Here is a 19,332-nt window from a genome sequence, read left to right as displayed (position 1 = left end):
TTGTACTAAAATGATTTTCAGATATAGTTTCGAATATTATTTAGTCTTTATGGTCTATTTTATCTAAAATATTTGTTATTTGGAAAAACAAGATAGAATTAATTATTTTTTTCAACTTTACCCGTGCTCTGATAAATATGGAGAGATGTGCTGAAAGAAAGATTAATATTAATTGAGATTTAAAAAATATAAGATAATTTAGTTAAAACATGTTTTAGTTAAAATTTGAAGAATGTAATTTTAACTCAATAAAAAAAATTATGGACAATTTTATAAGTCGCCTTTAAAATATCTATGATTTTTTATAAATACATAAATAAAATTTATTAAATCATGCCATATAGTGTTGTAAATGAAGAAAATGTTCTCCGTCAAGATTGAGCTATCTTTAAAATCTCTTGTTTCGTTAACTAAATTTAATCGTTTTAAGTATAGAGTATATATGAAGAATTAAATTTCATTGATTCTCGAGGTTCATTAATAAATATAAGTTATTTCTTGAATTTCGTCTAAAACTAAGGTTAAAAAATCGCATTTAACTGGCATAAACCCTTGATCAAAATAATGAGTGAAATTTTACAAAATATCGAAACAAATCAATTTTTATCTATGAATAAATTCCCACGATCACAAATTTACAAAAATTCGAAAATATTTTTTGATTTATGAGCTTTGCAAGTTGTAATTATTATACTTTATCTATATCATGTTAGTAGGATATCGAAACACTGTGTCCCTTTGAGATTTGGTAATTTTTGTATTTAATGTTCTTCCTCATGAATAAAATTTTCATTAAAAATCATCTAATTATGTGACGAAGAAATTTTAATAATTATAAAACTTATCAATAAGTTATCATTAACCTGCAACTATGTTAAATTATTTATGTGGTAGTAAATGTGTCACGTTATACTTATTTAATAAATAAATTTAATTTTATATTTTAAATTTGGGCTCGTGCTAAGCAAGGCCTTCCGTAACTATAGGGAAAAGGGTCGAATATACCCCTTTACTTTAGTTTATTAGTTAAATATATCCTCTGTTAGCCAAAGTTGATCAATATACCCTTTCCGTTAAGAAAGTATTTATCCATACCCTTCAGATAACATAAATCCCCAATTCCACATTAAATTATCCAATTTCACTAAAAAAAACCATACCCGACCGATCCGACCCGCAAAAATATTTCTTTCACCCAAATATACCCCTGTACGACCTTAACCTCAATCCATCCAATTATCATAGATGAATTAGACAGGCAAACTAGCATACGAGGAAAAAGAATTGAACTAGGAAATAATGTTGGAAATACGGAATTCAAAATATTACCTGCAATGATATTTTTTCTTTCGCACTTCCTATTTTCCAGTCATTTTGTCTTTTCTTTTTTATTTTCTTGTCCATTCCATCATTCTTTCTTTTTAATTGCGTTCAGTCAATTCGACAATCGTAAGAAAATCAATCACTTATAGAATGATACTTCTGAGTTCTTGAGGCATTTTGGTCTGATATCGAAAGTTACCTTCATACTTGCACATTATAGGATTTCTATCGATAATCACGACATAATCTTTTATAAATTTGCGACCTTGTTTTGGTGGTTGCTTGTTCAGGAAGTGCCAAAACACTTGAAAATGGAAGTGGCCTGCCTAATGCTGCTGATTAATATGGACGGACTGAGGTTAAGGTCGTACAGGGGTATATTTGGGTGAAAGAAATATTTTTGCGGGTCGGGTCGGTCGGGTATGGTTTTTTTTAGTGAAATTGGGTAATCTAATGTGGAATTGGGGATTTATGTTATCTGAAGGGTATGGATAAATACTTTCTTAACAGAAGGGGTATATTTATTAACTTTTACATTTGTAAAATAGATATTTAACTAATAAACTAAAGTAGAGGGGTATATTTGACTCTTTTCCCTAACTAGTATCATTAATAAACCAGATCATTAGACCAAAACAATGTGAATTACCGGTTGAAAGAAATAGGAAACTTCCCCACAAGACCTTCTCCATTACTACGTGCCCCTACTGTACACGTATATTTATATCTCACACGAACAAATGTTCTCATTCAAACTACAGACTTTTGAATCTGAATTCTGAACCAAATCCTTCATTGGATTACTTCAACTTAGGTCCTTTTTTTCTTCTCATTCTGATTTCTTCACAAAAGATAGTAAACGTTACAACAATGGTAGCAGCAGGGGAGCACTTATATGATCTGCCAGAAGATTGCATTAGTACCATAATCTGTCTCACTTCTCCCCCAGATGCACTAAAATTGTCACTGGTTAATTCTATTTTCCGGTCAGTGGCAGAATTGGACTGTGTTTGGAATGCTTTCTTGCCATCCGATTGGCAAGAAATTGCTGGAAATTCAGTCACCCCTTTGAAGTTTTCTTCAAAAAGAGAGCTTTTTCTCTGCCTCTGCAGTTCCATTCTCATAGACGGTGGCAACAAGGTAAGACTAATGAATCATATATTGGATAACAGTTTCTTATCAAGCATGAAGTTATTTCAATTTATGTTAACTTATCATTTATGGTAACAAAATAAGGTTAGAAATTATATTAACGAGTTTAAGTTTTGTACGTTGAAAGTGGATAGTAAAAGGTAAAATTGACAGATAGTAATGGATAACTCTTGTATTTTATGGTAACTTGGAAAATAAAGTGATATCTGCTATAAATAGTTAAATTACACCATAATGTAAAACCTTTTACGTTATAGTGTACAAAACTTAAATCATGTATAATGTATTATTCATTTGGTAAGTTACATATTTGGTCGGTCGGTAAAATATAATTACATTCGCTAGGCAAATATACAGAAAATATATACTACTATAAAAAATGTAATCACATGAACAAACATTTTTTTTCAAATTATGGTACCCAATTTCTTCATTTTTCGGGGCACAATCTCAAATGGGTCGGAGACTTAACGCATATAGCTGATCATTTCTATTATTTTCATGTTTCAGGCCTTTGCTTTAGATAAATCAACTGGAAAAAAGTCATATGTAATTTCAGCAAAAGAGCTCTCTATTGTGTATGGAGATGAACCAGAACATTGGAACTGGAAAACTATCCTAGAATCAAGGTGAATACCCTTCTTCTTTTCTTATTTTTCTTTTGAGATATTGGTCAAAAAACCCGAAGTATCGCTTTTAGCGAGTCCCAACCTGTACTATTTAGTATTTGCGCTTTCTACCTGAATTATCACAACTAATTTATTAAATCACACCTTTACATCTGATGGTGCGTGGTGTACATACCTTTACATCTGATGGTGCGTGGTTCGATTTTTTTTTTTTTTTTTTTTTTTTAAAGATGGTGCCAAATGATACTCCACACGGATACTTCAAGTAGGGAACTAAAGTTATACTTAAGATGTGTGTTTGACCATTATCTTTTTTTTTTTCCCCTTCATTTTCTAGATCAATCTGAAAGATAAAAATTCAATAATGATGCTAATTTCTAGTTTGATAAACTGTTTTATAGGTTTGCAGAGGTAGCTGAACTGAAAATGATATGTAGACTAGAAATACAGGGGAAGATGAAAACAGGGGAACTATCTCCAAACACAACATACGGAGCTTATTTACTCATAAAAATTTCGGAGCGATCATTCGGGTTGGATTCAATTCCTGTAGAGATTAGTATTGAAGTTGGTGATCAAGAATCAGTGAGCAGTACTGCTTATTTACGCCACCCAAGAAACAAGAAGAAAGAGCAAATGGAGTCTCTGTTTTACAGAAACAGAGTTGAGATGTTGAAAACAAGAGTGAACCAAGGGGATAGAAGAATGCCTTGTGAAAGGGAGGATGGGTGGTTGGAAATTGAGCTAGGAGAGTTCTTTAATGGAGGAAATGGTGATGAAGAGATAATAATGCGGTTGATGGAGGTGAAGGGTTATCATGTTAAAGGTGGACTTGTTATTGAAGGCATTGAATTAAGGCCTAAACACTAGTCAAGATGTCAGGTTTCCTTTCTTCTTCTTTTTTTTTTTTTTTTTTTTTTTTTTTTTTTTGTGAAGTCTAGGATGGGATATCTTTTTTCTTTTTTTCTTCTCTATTAGTATTTTTTGTGCGTAAACCAACAGGTTCTTTCATTTATTTTCTTCTTTTTCTATTAAAAAGGTTATTATTGAAGAGTTTCATTTATACATTATGATAGTGTGAAAAAAAATTACTATCAAATCACTTCAAATATAGTTCAAATAACCAACAAAAATTGCGGCGAAGTAATAAATCTTTCCGTTAATCGAGAGATTTGAGTTAGACCCGGCGTTTGTTAGAAAGTGTTTTATCTTTCACGAATGTGAGGCTGCATTGGCAATTTAAATTTAATCGAGCCTTAATGTGAATATCGAACACTGGGCACTATTCGAATACCAAGCGTTATCTCGTCAGCCCATAATATCCAAATTACTCACATTGACTGATACCTTAACAGCTCAATGTTTGGCCACTATTCGAAACTAAAAACACGTGCAAATGTGGCCAAAGTTCTATCCTTTCAAAAGTTATTGTGGAGGTCCACGATGAGTCGAATAAAAATGAAAGAAAGTAAAGAGCAACCAAGGTTGACTGACAACTAAGATTATGGGAACATAAACACCAGATTCCAACACTTATCACACGCTTTCTTTAGAATTTTCCCTTTTACGCCTTCTCTTTTTGCTAAATTCTTCTTTGGTTAATTATGCATTTATGCCTAATCTCTTAACTTTGTGGGTCATAGTTCAAAGGGAAGTTCCTTTAATTTTAACGATATATACTTAATGACCTCCTTAACATTCTTTTATTGACGATGTTACTTTGAGATTTTAGTTCACAAGGAGATAGAAAAACTGTTTCAGTCTGCTTATGGAAAAAATCTCATCTTCTGCTATTTCTCGCAACACTTAGGTACCTTAATTTCCTCAGGATCAGAGTTCTAGTCATTTGATTGCAGCTCTAATCCATGTCAATTAGTTGTAGAGTTCCAATTCTTTAAATATTCCTTAACATGTTACCTTCGTCTATTACTCGCGAGTTCACCGCCCGAATATAACACTGAAGAAAAAATAGTGAAAGTGTACTCAAGTGTCAAATTTCACCCCACCAATAATTAACCTTTTCCTATCGATTTACAAGTACTTAATTCCACCACAGATATTAATTTAAAAATATCTTCTTGTTTAAAAGCAAATAAATAAACGATAAATAAGTTATAAACTACGTCGGCACTCGTACAGAACTGTATGAGATATTAGCTGGCAGATTTTTATCCAAAAAGGTCGAGAGAGCAACAAATGATTCCTTGTCAATTTATCCTGTTTGGCACACCAACTCAACCAGGAAGCTTCATGTCATTTGAACAATTCAAAGTTCCACATTATTAGACCTAAAACCCTCCACCATTCCACACTAGTAGTATATAATAAAGAACCAAAATGCAACATGTCCAAAATTAATCAAAGAGATTTTACAAACCCAAGATTCATCTCACCCATATTTCAACAAAAAAGAAGCAGTACATTGAACAAAGCCAAAGCCTTTCTATTTTTAGATAAGGTTCAAGAAAATGGCAGGGGCAGAGCTATTCAATAGATTGCCTGAAGATTGCATTTCTTCAATTCTTTCTCTTACTTCACCTAAGGATACACTTAGCTTCTCGTTGGTTTCTTCCTTTCTCCGATCAGTGGCATCATCTGATTTTATATGGCAAACATTCTTGCCTTCCGATTATAACCAAATTATTGACAAATCTGTCATACCATTCAATTATTCTTCAAAAAAAGAGCTTTTTGTTCATCTCTGTAACTCAATTCTCCTTGATGGTGGTAACAAGGTATGTATACAGTCTACAGATGCTATTGCCAAATCAATTCTTCCTGTCCTCCATTTTTAAAGCTTTTCTAAAATTGTTGTTGTTATAATTGTAGAGCTTTGCATTAGACAAGTCAAGTGGCAAGAAATCCTATATAATCTCAGCAGAAGAACTGTCCATTTTGTATGGGGAAGAACCAGATCATTGGATCTGGAAATCAGTACCAGAATCAAGGTTTGATCACTCGTTTCCCTTCAATTTTAACTTACAAATATGGGTATTCATAAAATCAAGTACTACCTATTTTGAAAAAATGCAATCTTTTCCTACATTCTTGAAAATTTTAACCTGCTCATTTTTTTTTCTTACAGATTCTCAAAGGTGGCTGAACTGAAAGTGATATGCAAACTAGAAGTAAAAGCAAAGCTAAGGACAAGTATGCTTTCTCCAAACACAAAGTACGGAATTTATTTCATAATGAAAATCTCGGATCGTGCATTTGGTCTGAATTCAGTGCCTGTTGAGATTAGTGTAGAAATAGGCGATCGGAAAGAAGTTCACACGGCTTCTTTAGACCACAGGAATGGCCAGAAAGAAAAACAGAGGGATCAGAGATTGCCGTATAAAAGGGAAGATGGATGGATGGAGATTGAGTTAGGAGAGTTTTTCAACGGTGGAGATGAAGATGAGGAAGTTAGAGTAAGTTTAAGGGAGGTGAAGGGCTGCCATGTTAAGGGTGGACTTGTCATTGAAGGCATTGAAGTTAGGCCTAAACACTAGGATTCTTATCTACTCCCTCACCAATTTCATTCATTTTTTCTATAATTAATGATTTATTTGTCTGGTTCATGTCAAAGATTGGTGAGGAACAAAAAAGTGTGATAATGAAATATTGGAATATACTATTGGTTTTAGAAGTGGCAAAATCAATCTAATTTATTTGTAACTCATATAAGTTTCTTCTTTGTTTACTTGATTTAATACTAGATTGAATTCGAAATTACTCATGCAAATGGGTCAAACAATGTAACCCAACGAATAAAATTCAACCTAAACTCAAACATACAAAATGAATTCTTTAAGACAGGTAATTGTATCAATTTTGAAGAACTCGAAAATCATAACAGCACATCGTTTATTTGAAACTAAGGCCCTGTTTGTCCATAGATACCAAAAAAAAAAAATCGCTTTTTTTTTTTGGAATTTTGGAGTTGGAGTTGGAGTTGTGTTTGGCCATAGTTTTTGAAATTGTAGTTTTTGGTGAAACGTAGTTGAAAAAAAGTGAAAAAGGTGATTTTTTTTTTTTGAAAAACAAGTTTTTTGAGTTTTGATATTCCGGAATACAACTTCAAGTTGTATTCGGAATTCTCATGGCCAAACGCTGATTTCGGAAAAAATTAAAAAAAAAATCCGAAATAAAGTGAATAATTTTTATGGCCAAACGGGGGCTAAAAAAAAGTAGGGTATCTTAACAGCTCATCGTTTATTTGAAACTAAAAAACAACACGTGCAAATGGGCTCAAATTTTATCCGTCTAAAATGAGGCAATTTGCACGATTGTCCTTATTCGGGGTGGTCTTTTTTCTGCCGCTTTTTGATTTTTGCCTTTCGTCTAGTACCTCGAAGTTCTGGGTTTAAATTCTGACTCAATCAAAAAAAAAATCGTAAGATAGAAGTCCGTAGCAAATTAGTCCTATTCGACCAAAAGTTAGGCTTAAGGCAACCTTTTGCCTAAATTGCCCAAAATTAGGCCTATTCAGGCAAAAGTTATGCTTTAAGGCAGAGGTTTGCAGATAAATTTTTGCCCAAAATTAGGCGGGCAATTTGCAGGATTTTCCTTCGCTGGGGGTGGTCTTTAATTTTTTCCCCCTCAAATTAGTGGTCTTTAATATTTTCCGCTCAGTCAAAAATTTAAAAAAAATAAAAAAAAATCGCAAGGCATAAGTTGGGACTCGGGGTTGTGCCTTAAGGCAAAAAAAAAAAAAAAAAAAAAAATTGTTGAAATTTTGCAAACCTTAGCAAAAGTTAGGCCTTGAAGGCAGAGGTTTGCCTTAAGGCCTAATTTTGGGTAAAAGCTTGCCTCTGCCTTAAGGCATAAGTTGGGGTCTAACTTATGCCTTGCGAATCCCAACTTTCGCCCTGCGAATCCGAACTTATGTCTTGCGATTTTTATTTTTTTTACTGAGCCTAGATTCTAATCTAGGACCTCTGAGTGTTAAGCGAAGAGCAAATATTAAAGACCAACAATTTGAGGGCCAAAAATTAAAGATCACCCCAAAAGAAGGGCAATCCGGGCAAAAAAAGCAAATTAGGCCTTAAGGCAAACCTCTGCCTTAAGGCCTAACGTTTGCCCGAATAGGCCCAATTTTGGGCAAATGTTAGACCTTAAGGCAGAGGTTTTGAGAGCAGGGGTTCGAATTCAGAACCTCAAGATATTTTTGATCACTTTTTTAGGCAAAGAGCAAAAATTAAAGACAAGCGCCTTTGGAGAACAATCCACGCAAAAAAATGTTTTAAATGTTACTCCCTCCGTTCATAGTAAGTGGCTATTTGTCCTTTTTTGTTTTGGTTCAAAACCAGTAGCCGCTAACTAATCAAAAAGAAATATTTATTTTCTTTCAAATTTATCCCTATTTAGATAAGTTAATATTTTATATAATCAAGAATTTATATTAATTAGGTAGCATTTAATTAAATATAATTTAGTTAAAATATTTTAGAAGTTAGTATTTTCTTAATATGTTTGTAAAAGCCTAAGGGTCTGTTTGGAAAGCCACCTGTAATTAGAATTGGTGTAACTACTAGGGTAGTAACTACATAGCCTAGTAACTACACATTATAGTAATTATGACGACCTATTTGTTTGTCATAACGTAATTACTGTATTTTAATTAGGTAGCATTTAATTAAGGATAATTTAGTTAAAATACTTTTTTTTCCCCCTAGAAGTTAGTATTTCCTGAATATGTTTGTAAAAGCCTAAGGGTCTGTTTGGAAAGCCACCTCGTAATTGGAATTGGTGTAACTACTAGGATAGTAATTACACAGCCTAGTAATTACTCATTATAGTAATTATAACGACCCGTTTGTTTGTCATAACTTAATTGCTGTGTAATTATAAGTGTCTTGTTTGGTTGCATAATTACATAGTTATATTAGGTTAAAAATAAAATATTAATACTTCACAAATATGTGCCTTTATAAATGATATATTAAATTAGGTATTTAAGATACATATTGTTTCTTGAAATATATTAATTAATATTCACATATTTGTAAATCATATCATAAAAATAATTGTATATACTTTTCAAATATTTTAATTTAATTAATTATAAAAATTAAAAGCACACATTTTATAAGAACATCACGGGCTGGATGTTTGACAAAAAAAATAATCTATCAATCGTAAGTGAAAGATGAAGAAATAATTGAAACGGAAAATATAGCATAAATTCAAAAAGAGAAAAGAAAATTAACATGATACTTTTATGTCAAATTCCAATATAACATAAAATAAGTTCAACATAACTTAAATAAATATAATTCAAAAGAAAAGTTCAAACATATATAAGTCCATAACCTCATTCAACAATGAAATTTTACTTTAATAACATCACTCGTTATATGTCAAGTTTGTTAATGACTTATTCTTTCTAATATTAGGAGGTGTAATTTTAATAACAAGAATAATAACGTAGTTATGCTAAATGAAGAAAGTAAGAAGATTTTTTTTTAAAAAAAGTACGAGTAATTATATGGAATCACAAGAAGTAAAAGTTGGTGAAAATGAGAAGAAAGAAAATGAAAGATAAATAATATAAAAAGATATTTTAAAATATGTAAATAAAAAAGAAGTTAAAGTAATAGAAATAAAAGATAAATTAAAATAAAAAGAAAAAAATTAAAAAGTAATCCTGTAATTACACTCAATTCTCAATCCCCCTCTCCCCCTTAAAAATTGGAGAGTGTAATTATTCCCTTTCAATTACACCCAATTACATGGTGATCATATAATTACTTGGCCTGACAAATATATCAAACTGCCCAATTACATTAAATTACACTCAATTTCAATTACACCGTGACTTTCCAAACAGACCCTAAATGAATACTTATTATTTTGAACCGAGGGAGAATTGTAGAGGTCATCGACGAATCAAACAGAAATGATTGAAGTAAAGAAAGCAACCAAAATTGACTGTCAAGTTCTCAGTACATTTATTGCTCGCCCGTGATTTCTCTGCACTACCCTTTAGTCCATCCTGTAGGTAAAATCATTTTCTTACACTTAATTTTCACGATACTTCAGAAAATTACTTTCTCCATTTCATAATAAGTGTACATTTTAGCAAAAAAAAAAAAAGCCTACCAACACTTATTACACGATTTCACTGAATTTCCCCTTTTTGGCCTTCTCTCTTTGCTGCTATTTTCTCTGGCTTTGCCCAATCTCTTAACTCTTTTTGTCAATTATTGAAAGGAAAGTTCCTTTAATTTTAACGTTATACATACTGACCTCCTTAACATTCTTTTGTTGACGATGTCAGTTTAAGGTTTCAGTCCGCTTATTTGTAAAATGAAATAAGTATCATTTTCTGCTATTTAACGCAAATTTGACGGATGGGGCTCTTCTCCATTTTCACTCTCTCTATTTTTCTTAAGTTTTTACTTAGATGAGAGATACATGTCATAATAAAAATTAAAGGTTATGATTTAATTGCCCAAAGTAAAATCTTAACCATGATTAGCATAACATATGGTATTTCCTTTATTTACTCTAAAACTTTTTGGCAATCACACAATTGAAACTAAAACATTATCTCAGTCATAAATATATTTAATTCTTTTTCCTACTTTATTACTAGTTCCGTTTTTTAACTGGTTTTATTTTTATTTTTGTACAGGCACTAAACTACTAGTTCTATACTTTTTTTACCTAATTCTTCTTTACATCCCTATCAAATATGAGAGAAATCGACATCATTAGCTTAGTGGGAAGAGTAAGACCAAATTGAATCAACTTTAACATTTAAAAATTTAAAAAATAAAAAAGAATATTTATAAATTTTCCATCGTTACTTTTTGCACAAAGGAGTAATTTTCTATCTAGTGAATTACCCTTTATATTTTGTACAATTCGTCCAAAAATAATTTTCAGTTAGGATGATTACTGTTAGTGCACTTTTTTTTTAGAACCATTCTAATTCGTAAATGTTTCAAATAGGACACTGTATAAGGTGGAAAATATTAGGTTAACTATACCGTTTAATATTTTTTTACGTAGAGGAAATAAGGAAAAGAGAAAAGTTTTTAATATATTTAGGAAAGATATAATGTAGATCTAGAATTTTGGGATTGTAAAAATATGTTGGGTCAAATTATATTAGTAAGTAATTAATTATTCTAATTTCTAACCATGGTTAGTGCTTTGTATTAGTAAATTAAATTTCAGCCGTTGATTCAAAACTATGACATGTATCTCCAATCTAAGCTAGAATTTAGACAAAATGAAGAGAAGAAAAATGGAGAGGAGCCAAATCCACATTTGACAGCTTTGCATGAGATATCAGCCAGCTATTTTTTATCCATAAAGTTGGCATACCAACTCAACGAGCAAGCTTCACGTAATTTGATCATTCAACGTTCTGCATCTTTAGACCTCAAAAACCATGCAAGTGCCACCATCCCACTCCACTATATGTATGCAACAACCCAAATCCAACATTTCCCAAACAAAGTAATCAAAGTGACTAAGAATCATCTCACTCTAATTTCAACAAAAATCAGCAGAACCCACAAAAAAAGAAGAAGGAAACAAACAGTAGATACATTTAACAAAGCCAAAGCCTTTTGTTTCAAGAAGATAAGGATCAATACAATGGCAGGGGCAGAGCAATTCAATCGATTGCCAGAAGATTGCATTTCTTCAATTCTTTCTCTTACTTCACCTAAGGATACACTTAGCTTCTCGTTGGTTTCTTCCTTTCTCCGATCAGCGGCATCATCTGATTTTGTCTGGCAAACATTCTTGCCTTCCGATTATAACCAAATTATTGACAAATCTGTCATACCATTGAATTATTCTTCAAAAAAGAGCTTTTTGTTTGTCTCTGTAACTCAATTCTCCTTGATGGTGGTAACAAGGTATGTAAACAGATGCTATTGCCTAATGCGTCATCAGTGCTTTCATTTCTTTATTTGTAGAGCTTCATTTTGAAATTGTTCTTGTTATAATTGTAGAGCTTTGCATTAGAGAGGTCAAGTGGGAAAACATCATATATAATCTCAGCAGCAGAACTGTCCATTTTATATGGGGAAGAACTGGATCATTGGACCTGGAAATCCGTACCAGAATCAAGGTTTGATAACTTGTTTCCCTTCAATTTTAGCTTACAAATAATGGGTTTTCCAAATATCAAGTAGGAGTGACTATTTCTGAAAAATGCAATATTTTCCTACATTTCTGAAAATTTTAACATGCGTTTTTTTTTCCTTTCTCTGACAGGTTTTCAAAGGATGCTGAACTGAAAGTGATATGCAAACTAGAAGTAAAAGCAAAGATAAGCACAAATATGCTTTCTGTAAACACCAAGTATGGAATTTATTTCATAATGAAAATATCGGATCGTGCATTTGGTTTAAATTCAGTGCCAGTTGAGATTTGTGTACAAATGGGTAATCAAAAAGACGTTCACGCGGCGTATCTAGACCACCGGAACAGTGATAAAGAGCTACCGGAATGTTTTATGCCGCATAAAAGGGAAGATGAATGGATGCAGATTGAGCTTGGAGAGTTTTTCAACGGTGGAGGTGAAGATGAGGAAGTTAGAGTAAGTTTAAGGGAGGTGAAGGGCTGCCATGTTAAGGGTGGACTTGTCATTGAAGGCATTGAAGTTAGGCCTAAACACTAAGGAAAATTTAAAGATTCTTACTACTCCCTTACAAATTTGGTCATGAGGACCAAAAAAGTTTGTACTGTATAATGAAACGCTATAATATACTACTCCATTGGTTCTCTTTGAGGGGGAAGGTTTAGAAGTGGCAAAACTATTCAAATTTATCTGTTACTCATCTAAGTTTTTTTTTTTTTTTTTTTTTGGGTTGACTTGTTGGCTTGATTTAATATGTTGAATTCGAAATTACAATGTAAATGGGTCAAACAATGTAACCCAACGAATTAATATTCAACCTGCACTCAGACACACGAAATGAAATTTTTAGAAAGGTAATTATATCGATTTGGAAGAACTCGAAAATCATGTCAATTTAAAGATTGAGAATTATGTTAATGTGAAAGAACTACAATAAAAAGGTCAAAAAATTAAAAGAGGAGGTTTTGGATGATGTTGGCCAGTTCGAATTATGACATGTTATTTTATCTATCTTTGGGTGATTAGCATAAATAAGATTTCTGGATGCCACTGTTTAAATTTTGGCATCGTTACAAAAAAGGTGTGCCAAAAATAGCTTCATCCGAATCTGTAACAAAATCTTGGCAGTCGACATAACTTCTTGTTTGATATTGGGCAAGACTTGTCTTAACAGCGAGTTATGATGATCATCAAAATTTTAGTTACAAATCCTAACAAATCGCAAGGATTCCAATTATAAGACTTGCCTTAACAACAAGTGATGGTGATCGTCAGGATTTTGGCCACAAATCCAACAATCACCATAACTTGTTGTATAGAAATTTTAGCAACGCATTTTTGCTTCAGAATTGATCCAAATCAAATCCAAATGATTCCAAATTGATGTTCAGTTTCTAATGCTAGTCCCAACAATTTTCAATTGTTACCTTCAACTCATACCTTCAAAAATCAATAGAGCTGCTTTATTTTCAACTACAAACAAGCTTCAAATGTCTATGGATTAGATCCAATACAACTTTATGTGTTTACAATGTGGACACAATTTTTAACCTAAAATTAAAAAACAAATATTAGATGAATGGTTTTGAAAAGGAGTGGCAACATATCTATGGGGCCTTTTTCAAAGTTTAGCTCCTTCGAAGCCGTCGTCAAGTCAACAATTGGGTAGCCCAATCTATAGTGCACATTAATAACACCCCAAAGTTACAAGATATATTTTTGTTCAAATTGAAAAGGTTAAGAGGGTCACACCAAGAGTAATATTAACATCATCATCATTTTCTCTAACTTCTTGGATAAATAACATCATACAAATACCATCATTCCACTCATAATCCGTTACATGGACAAACTCAAACTCACAAGTTATGTATGCTGCTTGACTGATACACACCTCATATAAAAGTTTAATTGATTCAAGTTAGAGTTCATGATCTCCATTTGGTTAATTGATAAATATACAAAACAAGCAAAGAGTGACCCAAACAGCAAGCTTGTCTGGTACAAATATGGCTTATATATTTCACACATCAACTCAAGTAGAACAAAATTTGAAAATTGGAATGTCATGGAGATCTTGTTTTTGACACGTCGACCCAAGACCACAATTTGGAATTGGGATGTCGTGGAAATCTTGTATTTGACACACCGACCCAAGTAGACCCTATATATATATATATATATATATATATATACACACGTATTTATGTAGGTATGTATACATACATATATACGTGTAAATATATATATATATATATGCGTATATATATACATACATACATACATATATATATAACACTTGGCGAAGACAATTAGGATAATTATCTGAACAAATAATTAGGCATCTGAATTATTGATTTCAATTAACTAACAGTTAGGCAACTGAATAATTACGCACCAGCAGAGTTGGACAATCTGAGGAGTATGGCACCAACATATTTGGAAATTGCACGTTCATTTTCAAGTACGATTTAACAAGATATATATTATAACATGAAAGAGCCCCTGCAAAGAAAAAAAAAAAAATCTATATATGTGGTTAAAGACTCAGATAGCTCACTCGGCTGGTGCCTAATTACTGTCTACTCCTTAGCTTTGCCAACCCAAATTCTTTGTTGTTAAATTCGCCACTTGGTAGCAATACCGAAATTTTGGTTAAACTAGTCCTGCCTCTAGTTATAACTTATAAGAGTGTTTCTTTTAATTGAGAAAAGTGGTTTACTTGGGTCGATATTTAAGAAATTTAACGTAAACAAGGGATGATATAGACGACATTCCAAAATGTGGTCTACTTGGATCGATGTGAAATGTTTAAGCTTGATCTGCTATAGACAAGCTAATAATTTTGTTCACTCTCATTGGCCTTGTATATTTCACGAACCAAGTTTGTGATGATTCAGATTGAATCAATTAAAACTTTGACATGAGCTTCACTAATTCCCACAAAGGTATCAAGTAACTCTACTTGCTAAGATTTTGGTAATGCTTTAAGGAACACTATTTTTTTTTTTTTCAAGTTCTTATTATCAATCCACCTCGATTATTCACCACTAAATAGAATATCATACCTTTTGAATTGCTCAAATCTATTATGAAGTGAAATAATGGTTTGAAATTACCATGTATAATAAATAATTAACTCACTACTCAAGGTTGTGGTAGAAAAATCCGTAAAGTGACTTTCCCTTTAATGAAAGGCGCATGTATTTAAAAAAAAAAAAGGTATAAAGGTTGGGACCTTTTGTCAATGATAAACGCAATTGCTTTAGCAGCCTATCGACATTGAGCTGCCCTTGGATAGACTCCATATATGAAATGAAAGTAAATTCCTACAAACTAGGCAAGCCTGCATCTACACACTTTCATCTTAAACTAGCTTAGGATCGTTTACGCGCAATATTAACTTCTCGCAGCTGCACCAATTACAAATTAAGAACGAAATGTAGTATTTAATTACCAGACTTGGTGTATGGCACCAAAAATGCTAAACATGTCCCTATTGAACACAGAATCGGCGTGTCCATCTCAATATTAATTATACTACTCTAATGTCCAATCTCGTCGCTCCTCTTGAATCGTACTCCTTAGAGTCCATTTTAGTTGTCAAGTTCACTAAAAATAATTGGTCCAAAATAGTTGTCATTTTAGATAATTAAAATATATTTAATTTTTTTCCTTAGTATTAATCGTTCCTGAAAATATTAAATATTGATTACTTAGCATAGAAAACCTAATACATACACATAATGTTATGACTGTTATTAGATATTTAGATTAGCTCAACTTTGTTTTTGTAACATTTTGCTACTCATTAAAGATAGAAATAAGGGTATAATAATAAAAACAAAAGCTCTTCTTATTAATAGTTTCTTCAGAGACGTGTAAAATATAATGACGACAAATAAAATGGACCAAACGGAGCACATATAAGTTATCTCATTTTAAAGGTCAAATCTTACAAGTTGAATTATAAAATTGGCCCCATGTGTTTTTAAGGGGGTCAAGTTATATGTATATGTAATGGTAACCGCTCGCTTTCTCATTCCGATCATGTCCTCATATGATAATTTCATGTCGTCATCCTTAGGAAAGTTATATCTATTTTTGCCTTTATTATAGTAGTTCCTCTCATTTCCCCCTCCATATATCTAAGTTTCTATACTCAGAGTTCTCATCATGGCTGAGATGAAACTAGACCTTTTACCAGAAGATTGTATTGTTCAAATCCTCTCATTCACATCTCCTCATGATGCTGGTCAATTGTCTTTGGTCTCGACTATGGTTCGTGATGCAGCCGTATCAGACTTGTTATGGGAGAATTTTTTGCCATCTGACTATCGAGAAATTATTTCAAGATTAGTGTTACCTATTGCTTTTGCATCAAAGAAAGAGTTGTTTCTCAAGCTCTTTAAGCCTCTTCTGATTGATGGTGGTAGCAAGGTGCGTATTTGTAATCTTGGTGTAAATTAACAAGAATAAAGAGATGATTCTCCTTGAAGAGGACAATATTCTAATTTCTCGCACTTATATTCATAGACTACAAAATGGGAAAATTTCACGGTGGTCATCCATTGAGTTTATCATGCAAAAATTACTTCTTCGTTTTTATCACATAAAGTCAAACTTTAAATTTTAATCTTGGTGTAAATTAACAAGAAAAAAGAGATGATTCTCCTTGAAGAGGACAATATTCTAATTTCTCGCACTTACATTCATAAACTACAAATGGGAAAATTACACGGTGGTCATCCATTGAGTTTATCATGCAAAAATTACTTCTTCTTTTTTTTATCACATAAAGTCAAACTTTAAATTTTACATAAAACTGGATGATTTTTGCGTGCTAAACTCAAAGTTGGATGACTACCGTTGATAAACAAATAGATTGATGATAAATGAACTCTTGCGTTCTCTCATTTTCTTTTTGGCTTTGTAAACACTACAGTCCTTTTCAATTGATAGAAGATCAAGTAAAAAATGTTATATGTTGAGTGCAAGGGAGCTATCAGTTACTTGGTCCACCAATCCCCTTTACTGGTGCTGGAAACCCCTCCTGAACTCAAGGTATTGTTTTCTCCTTTTTTCTTCTCTTTCTATATTTGCTAAGGAAAGTTGAAATTATGGACTAAGTATTCTTTGAGTAGATTGGTAAAATGATTACGCTATCTGTTTCGTTTAGTCCTAGATGCGTACACAATCCCGGATATCAGTCTATTACACTACTAGGCATAAATTATTTCTAAATATTTTATATATATGAGAAATTTCGTAGAACTATATGCAATTATTTGCATTTAAAAAATGATGTCATAAGAACCTTCAATAATCTTAGAGAAAGATCACTCCATTTCACTATTAGATGTTGATAAGGACAAGATTACGGAACAGCTAGCTCTCCCTTGATCTACTTCCTTCCTTTACCATATATAAGAAGTTTATGTAGGTCACCGCTTCATGTACTTTCTCATCTCAATTTTCATGACAAGCTTATTCAGCAAATTTCAGTGTACGTGTAGCTGTACAGTTTATTTATTTTAGAACATAAAAGGTAAGAAAAAAGATGTAAATGCCCCTGTGTGGGCAAACAAGGATGACAATGGTATCTTGCTTCTTAGCTTATCTGTATAGTTGTATATTAATACATGCGAATAGTCAGAAGGACATTTTTGCCACAACATTGAAAAAGTCATGTTTCTCTCTATCTCTCTCTCTTAATTCTCGGAGTGTTGTGACAAGCTCTTGGCGCAAATTGCATATGGATGATATATGCCAAGACACAGGAAGGAAATCTGTATGGCGGTAAAAGTGTTTCTATTCCAAAATAAAAAAAGAACGACTATCTAATTTAAAGAAAAGTTTTAACTTTTATATTTGGATGGTAGTGCAAACAAATCAATTCATCTAACTATCTAAGTGATAATTAACTTCGTACAATCGTCCATGAAATATGAGATTAGTAACCTTAGGAATATGTTAGATTTGCTGCTACAACATGTAAAACTATTTCTGCAGTTTACTATATATAATTACGTAGATCTTTATCAATGTGAAAAAAGAAAACCTTTGATGAAAAGCACTAGTTAGTATTGCATCTAATCCAATTCTATTTTGTGTTCCAACAGATTTCCAGAAGGCGTGGAACTTATCATGGTATGTTGGCTAGAAATCAAGGGAAAGATAAACACTCGAATGTTGTCTCCTCGTACAACATACGGAGCATACCTCATTGTCAACCTCGCTGGTCGTGCTTTCGGCTTAGACTCATTGCCATCCGAGGTCTCTGTCAAAGTAGGTGACCACGAATCTAAAGGAATCGTATATCTACGCCATAACTATGCCAACAATAGGAAACAAGAATTGGAAATGATTCTGATGAGACACAGGGTCGAGACATTGAGATCAAGAGTTGATAGAGGAGGCCAAGAACGTGCTTTATGTGAAAGAGATGATGGATGGTTGGAGATTGAATTGGGTGAATTTTATAGTGATGGAGTGAATGATAAAGAAGTGACAATGTGCCTTAGAGAAGTTAAAGGTGAGCACCTTAAAGGAGGGCTTATTGTTGAGGGCATTGAGCTTAGACCCAAGTAAAATTAACCAAGGTGTTCCTCTGTTTTTTTGCTCTTTCTTTTCTCTTTTTTGATTGTGTAGAAATTAGCTTGTGTAAATTATGTTTGCAAAAGATGCGTTAACGCTAAAGTTTATGAATCGGCTAAATTAGATAAATTGTGGCAGCCGAATTTGCTAAAGACAAGTCATGGTATTCAGGATCAAACATCGAAAGGAAAGACAAAATTTGAATTCGTCAATTATGAAAGCAGGCCGTTTGCCAAAGACCAATACATAAGTGATTAATCATAGTCTAATGGATTGAGGAGGACGACCAATTATCGAGCTTGACGTCTCTAATTCAAAATTGAAATCATAAACTTTAGTTTGATTCGACTCCTTTATGGAAATGAGCCAATGTATAAATCTGAGATGTGAAAAAAATTCGAAAAAAAAAAAGGAATTTTGTCCTAACATCTAGGAATCCCAAATCATGAATATCAAAATGATTAATGCTGAAGATATTATGTCCCTTGGCTTGGCTATGGATTCCTAAGTTGATTTCAGGAACCTGCTACTCTTAACGATTGA

At 32.5% G+C, this 19,332-nt stretch overlaps 3 protein-coding genes and 1 pseudogene across 3 annotated transcripts; all 4 read left to right on the top strand.

Annotated features, from left to right (window-relative positions):
• The first annotated feature begins 1,935 nt into the window (after nt 1–1,935).
• On the top strand, nt 1,936–4,169 carry LOC132064315 (F-box protein PP2-B15-like). The gene is made up of 3 exons (XM_059457260.1): nt 1,936–2,463; nt 2,986–3,104; nt 3,506–4,169. The coding sequence occupies exons 1-3, from the start codon at nt 2,194–2,196 to the stop codon at nt 3,972–3,974; spliced, it is 858 nt and encodes a 285-aa protein (XP_059313243.1). The 5' UTR covers nt 1,936–2,193; the 3' UTR covers nt 3,975–4,169.
• A 1,140-nt stretch (nt 4,170–5,309) lies between these two features.
• On the top strand, nt 5,310–6,744 carry LOC132064314 (F-box protein PP2-B15-like). The gene is made up of 3 exons (XM_059457259.1): nt 5,310–5,839; nt 5,934–6,052; nt 6,190–6,744. Exons 1-3 carry the CDS (start codon nt 5,573–5,575, stop codon nt 6,596–6,598), a joined length of 795 nt encoding a protein of 264 aa, XP_059313242.1. The 5' UTR covers nt 5,310–5,572; the 3' UTR covers nt 6,599–6,744.
• Nucleotides 6,745–11,239: 4,495 nt separating this feature from the next.
• On the top strand, nt 11,240–12,848 carry LOC132062703 (F-box protein PP2-B15-like; annotated as a pseudogene).
• Nucleotides 12,849–16,215: 3,367 nt separating this feature from the next.
• LOC132064313 (F-box protein PP2-B15-like) lies at nt 16,216–18,946 on the top strand. Its single transcript, XM_059457258.1, has 3 exons — nt 16,216–16,632; nt 17,138–17,256; nt 18,315–18,946. The coding sequence occupies exons 1-3, from the start codon at nt 16,369–16,371 to the stop codon at nt 18,781–18,783; spliced, it is 852 nt and encodes a 283-aa protein (XP_059313241.1). The 5' UTR covers nt 16,216–16,368; the 3' UTR covers nt 18,784–18,946.
• Nucleotides 18,947–19,332: the final 386 nt, after the last annotated feature.

The sequence above is a fragment of the Lycium ferocissimum genome, chromosome 7 (genome assembly GCF_029784015.1).
Source record: "Lycium ferocissimum isolate CSIRO_LF1 chromosome 7, AGI_CSIRO_Lferr_CH_V1, whole genome shotgun sequence".
NCBI classification, from domain to species: domain Eukaryota; kingdom Viridiplantae; phylum Streptophyta; class Magnoliopsida; order Solanales; family Solanaceae; genus Lycium; species Lycium ferocissimum.
This window is presented reverse-complemented; position numbering and strand designations above follow the sequence as displayed.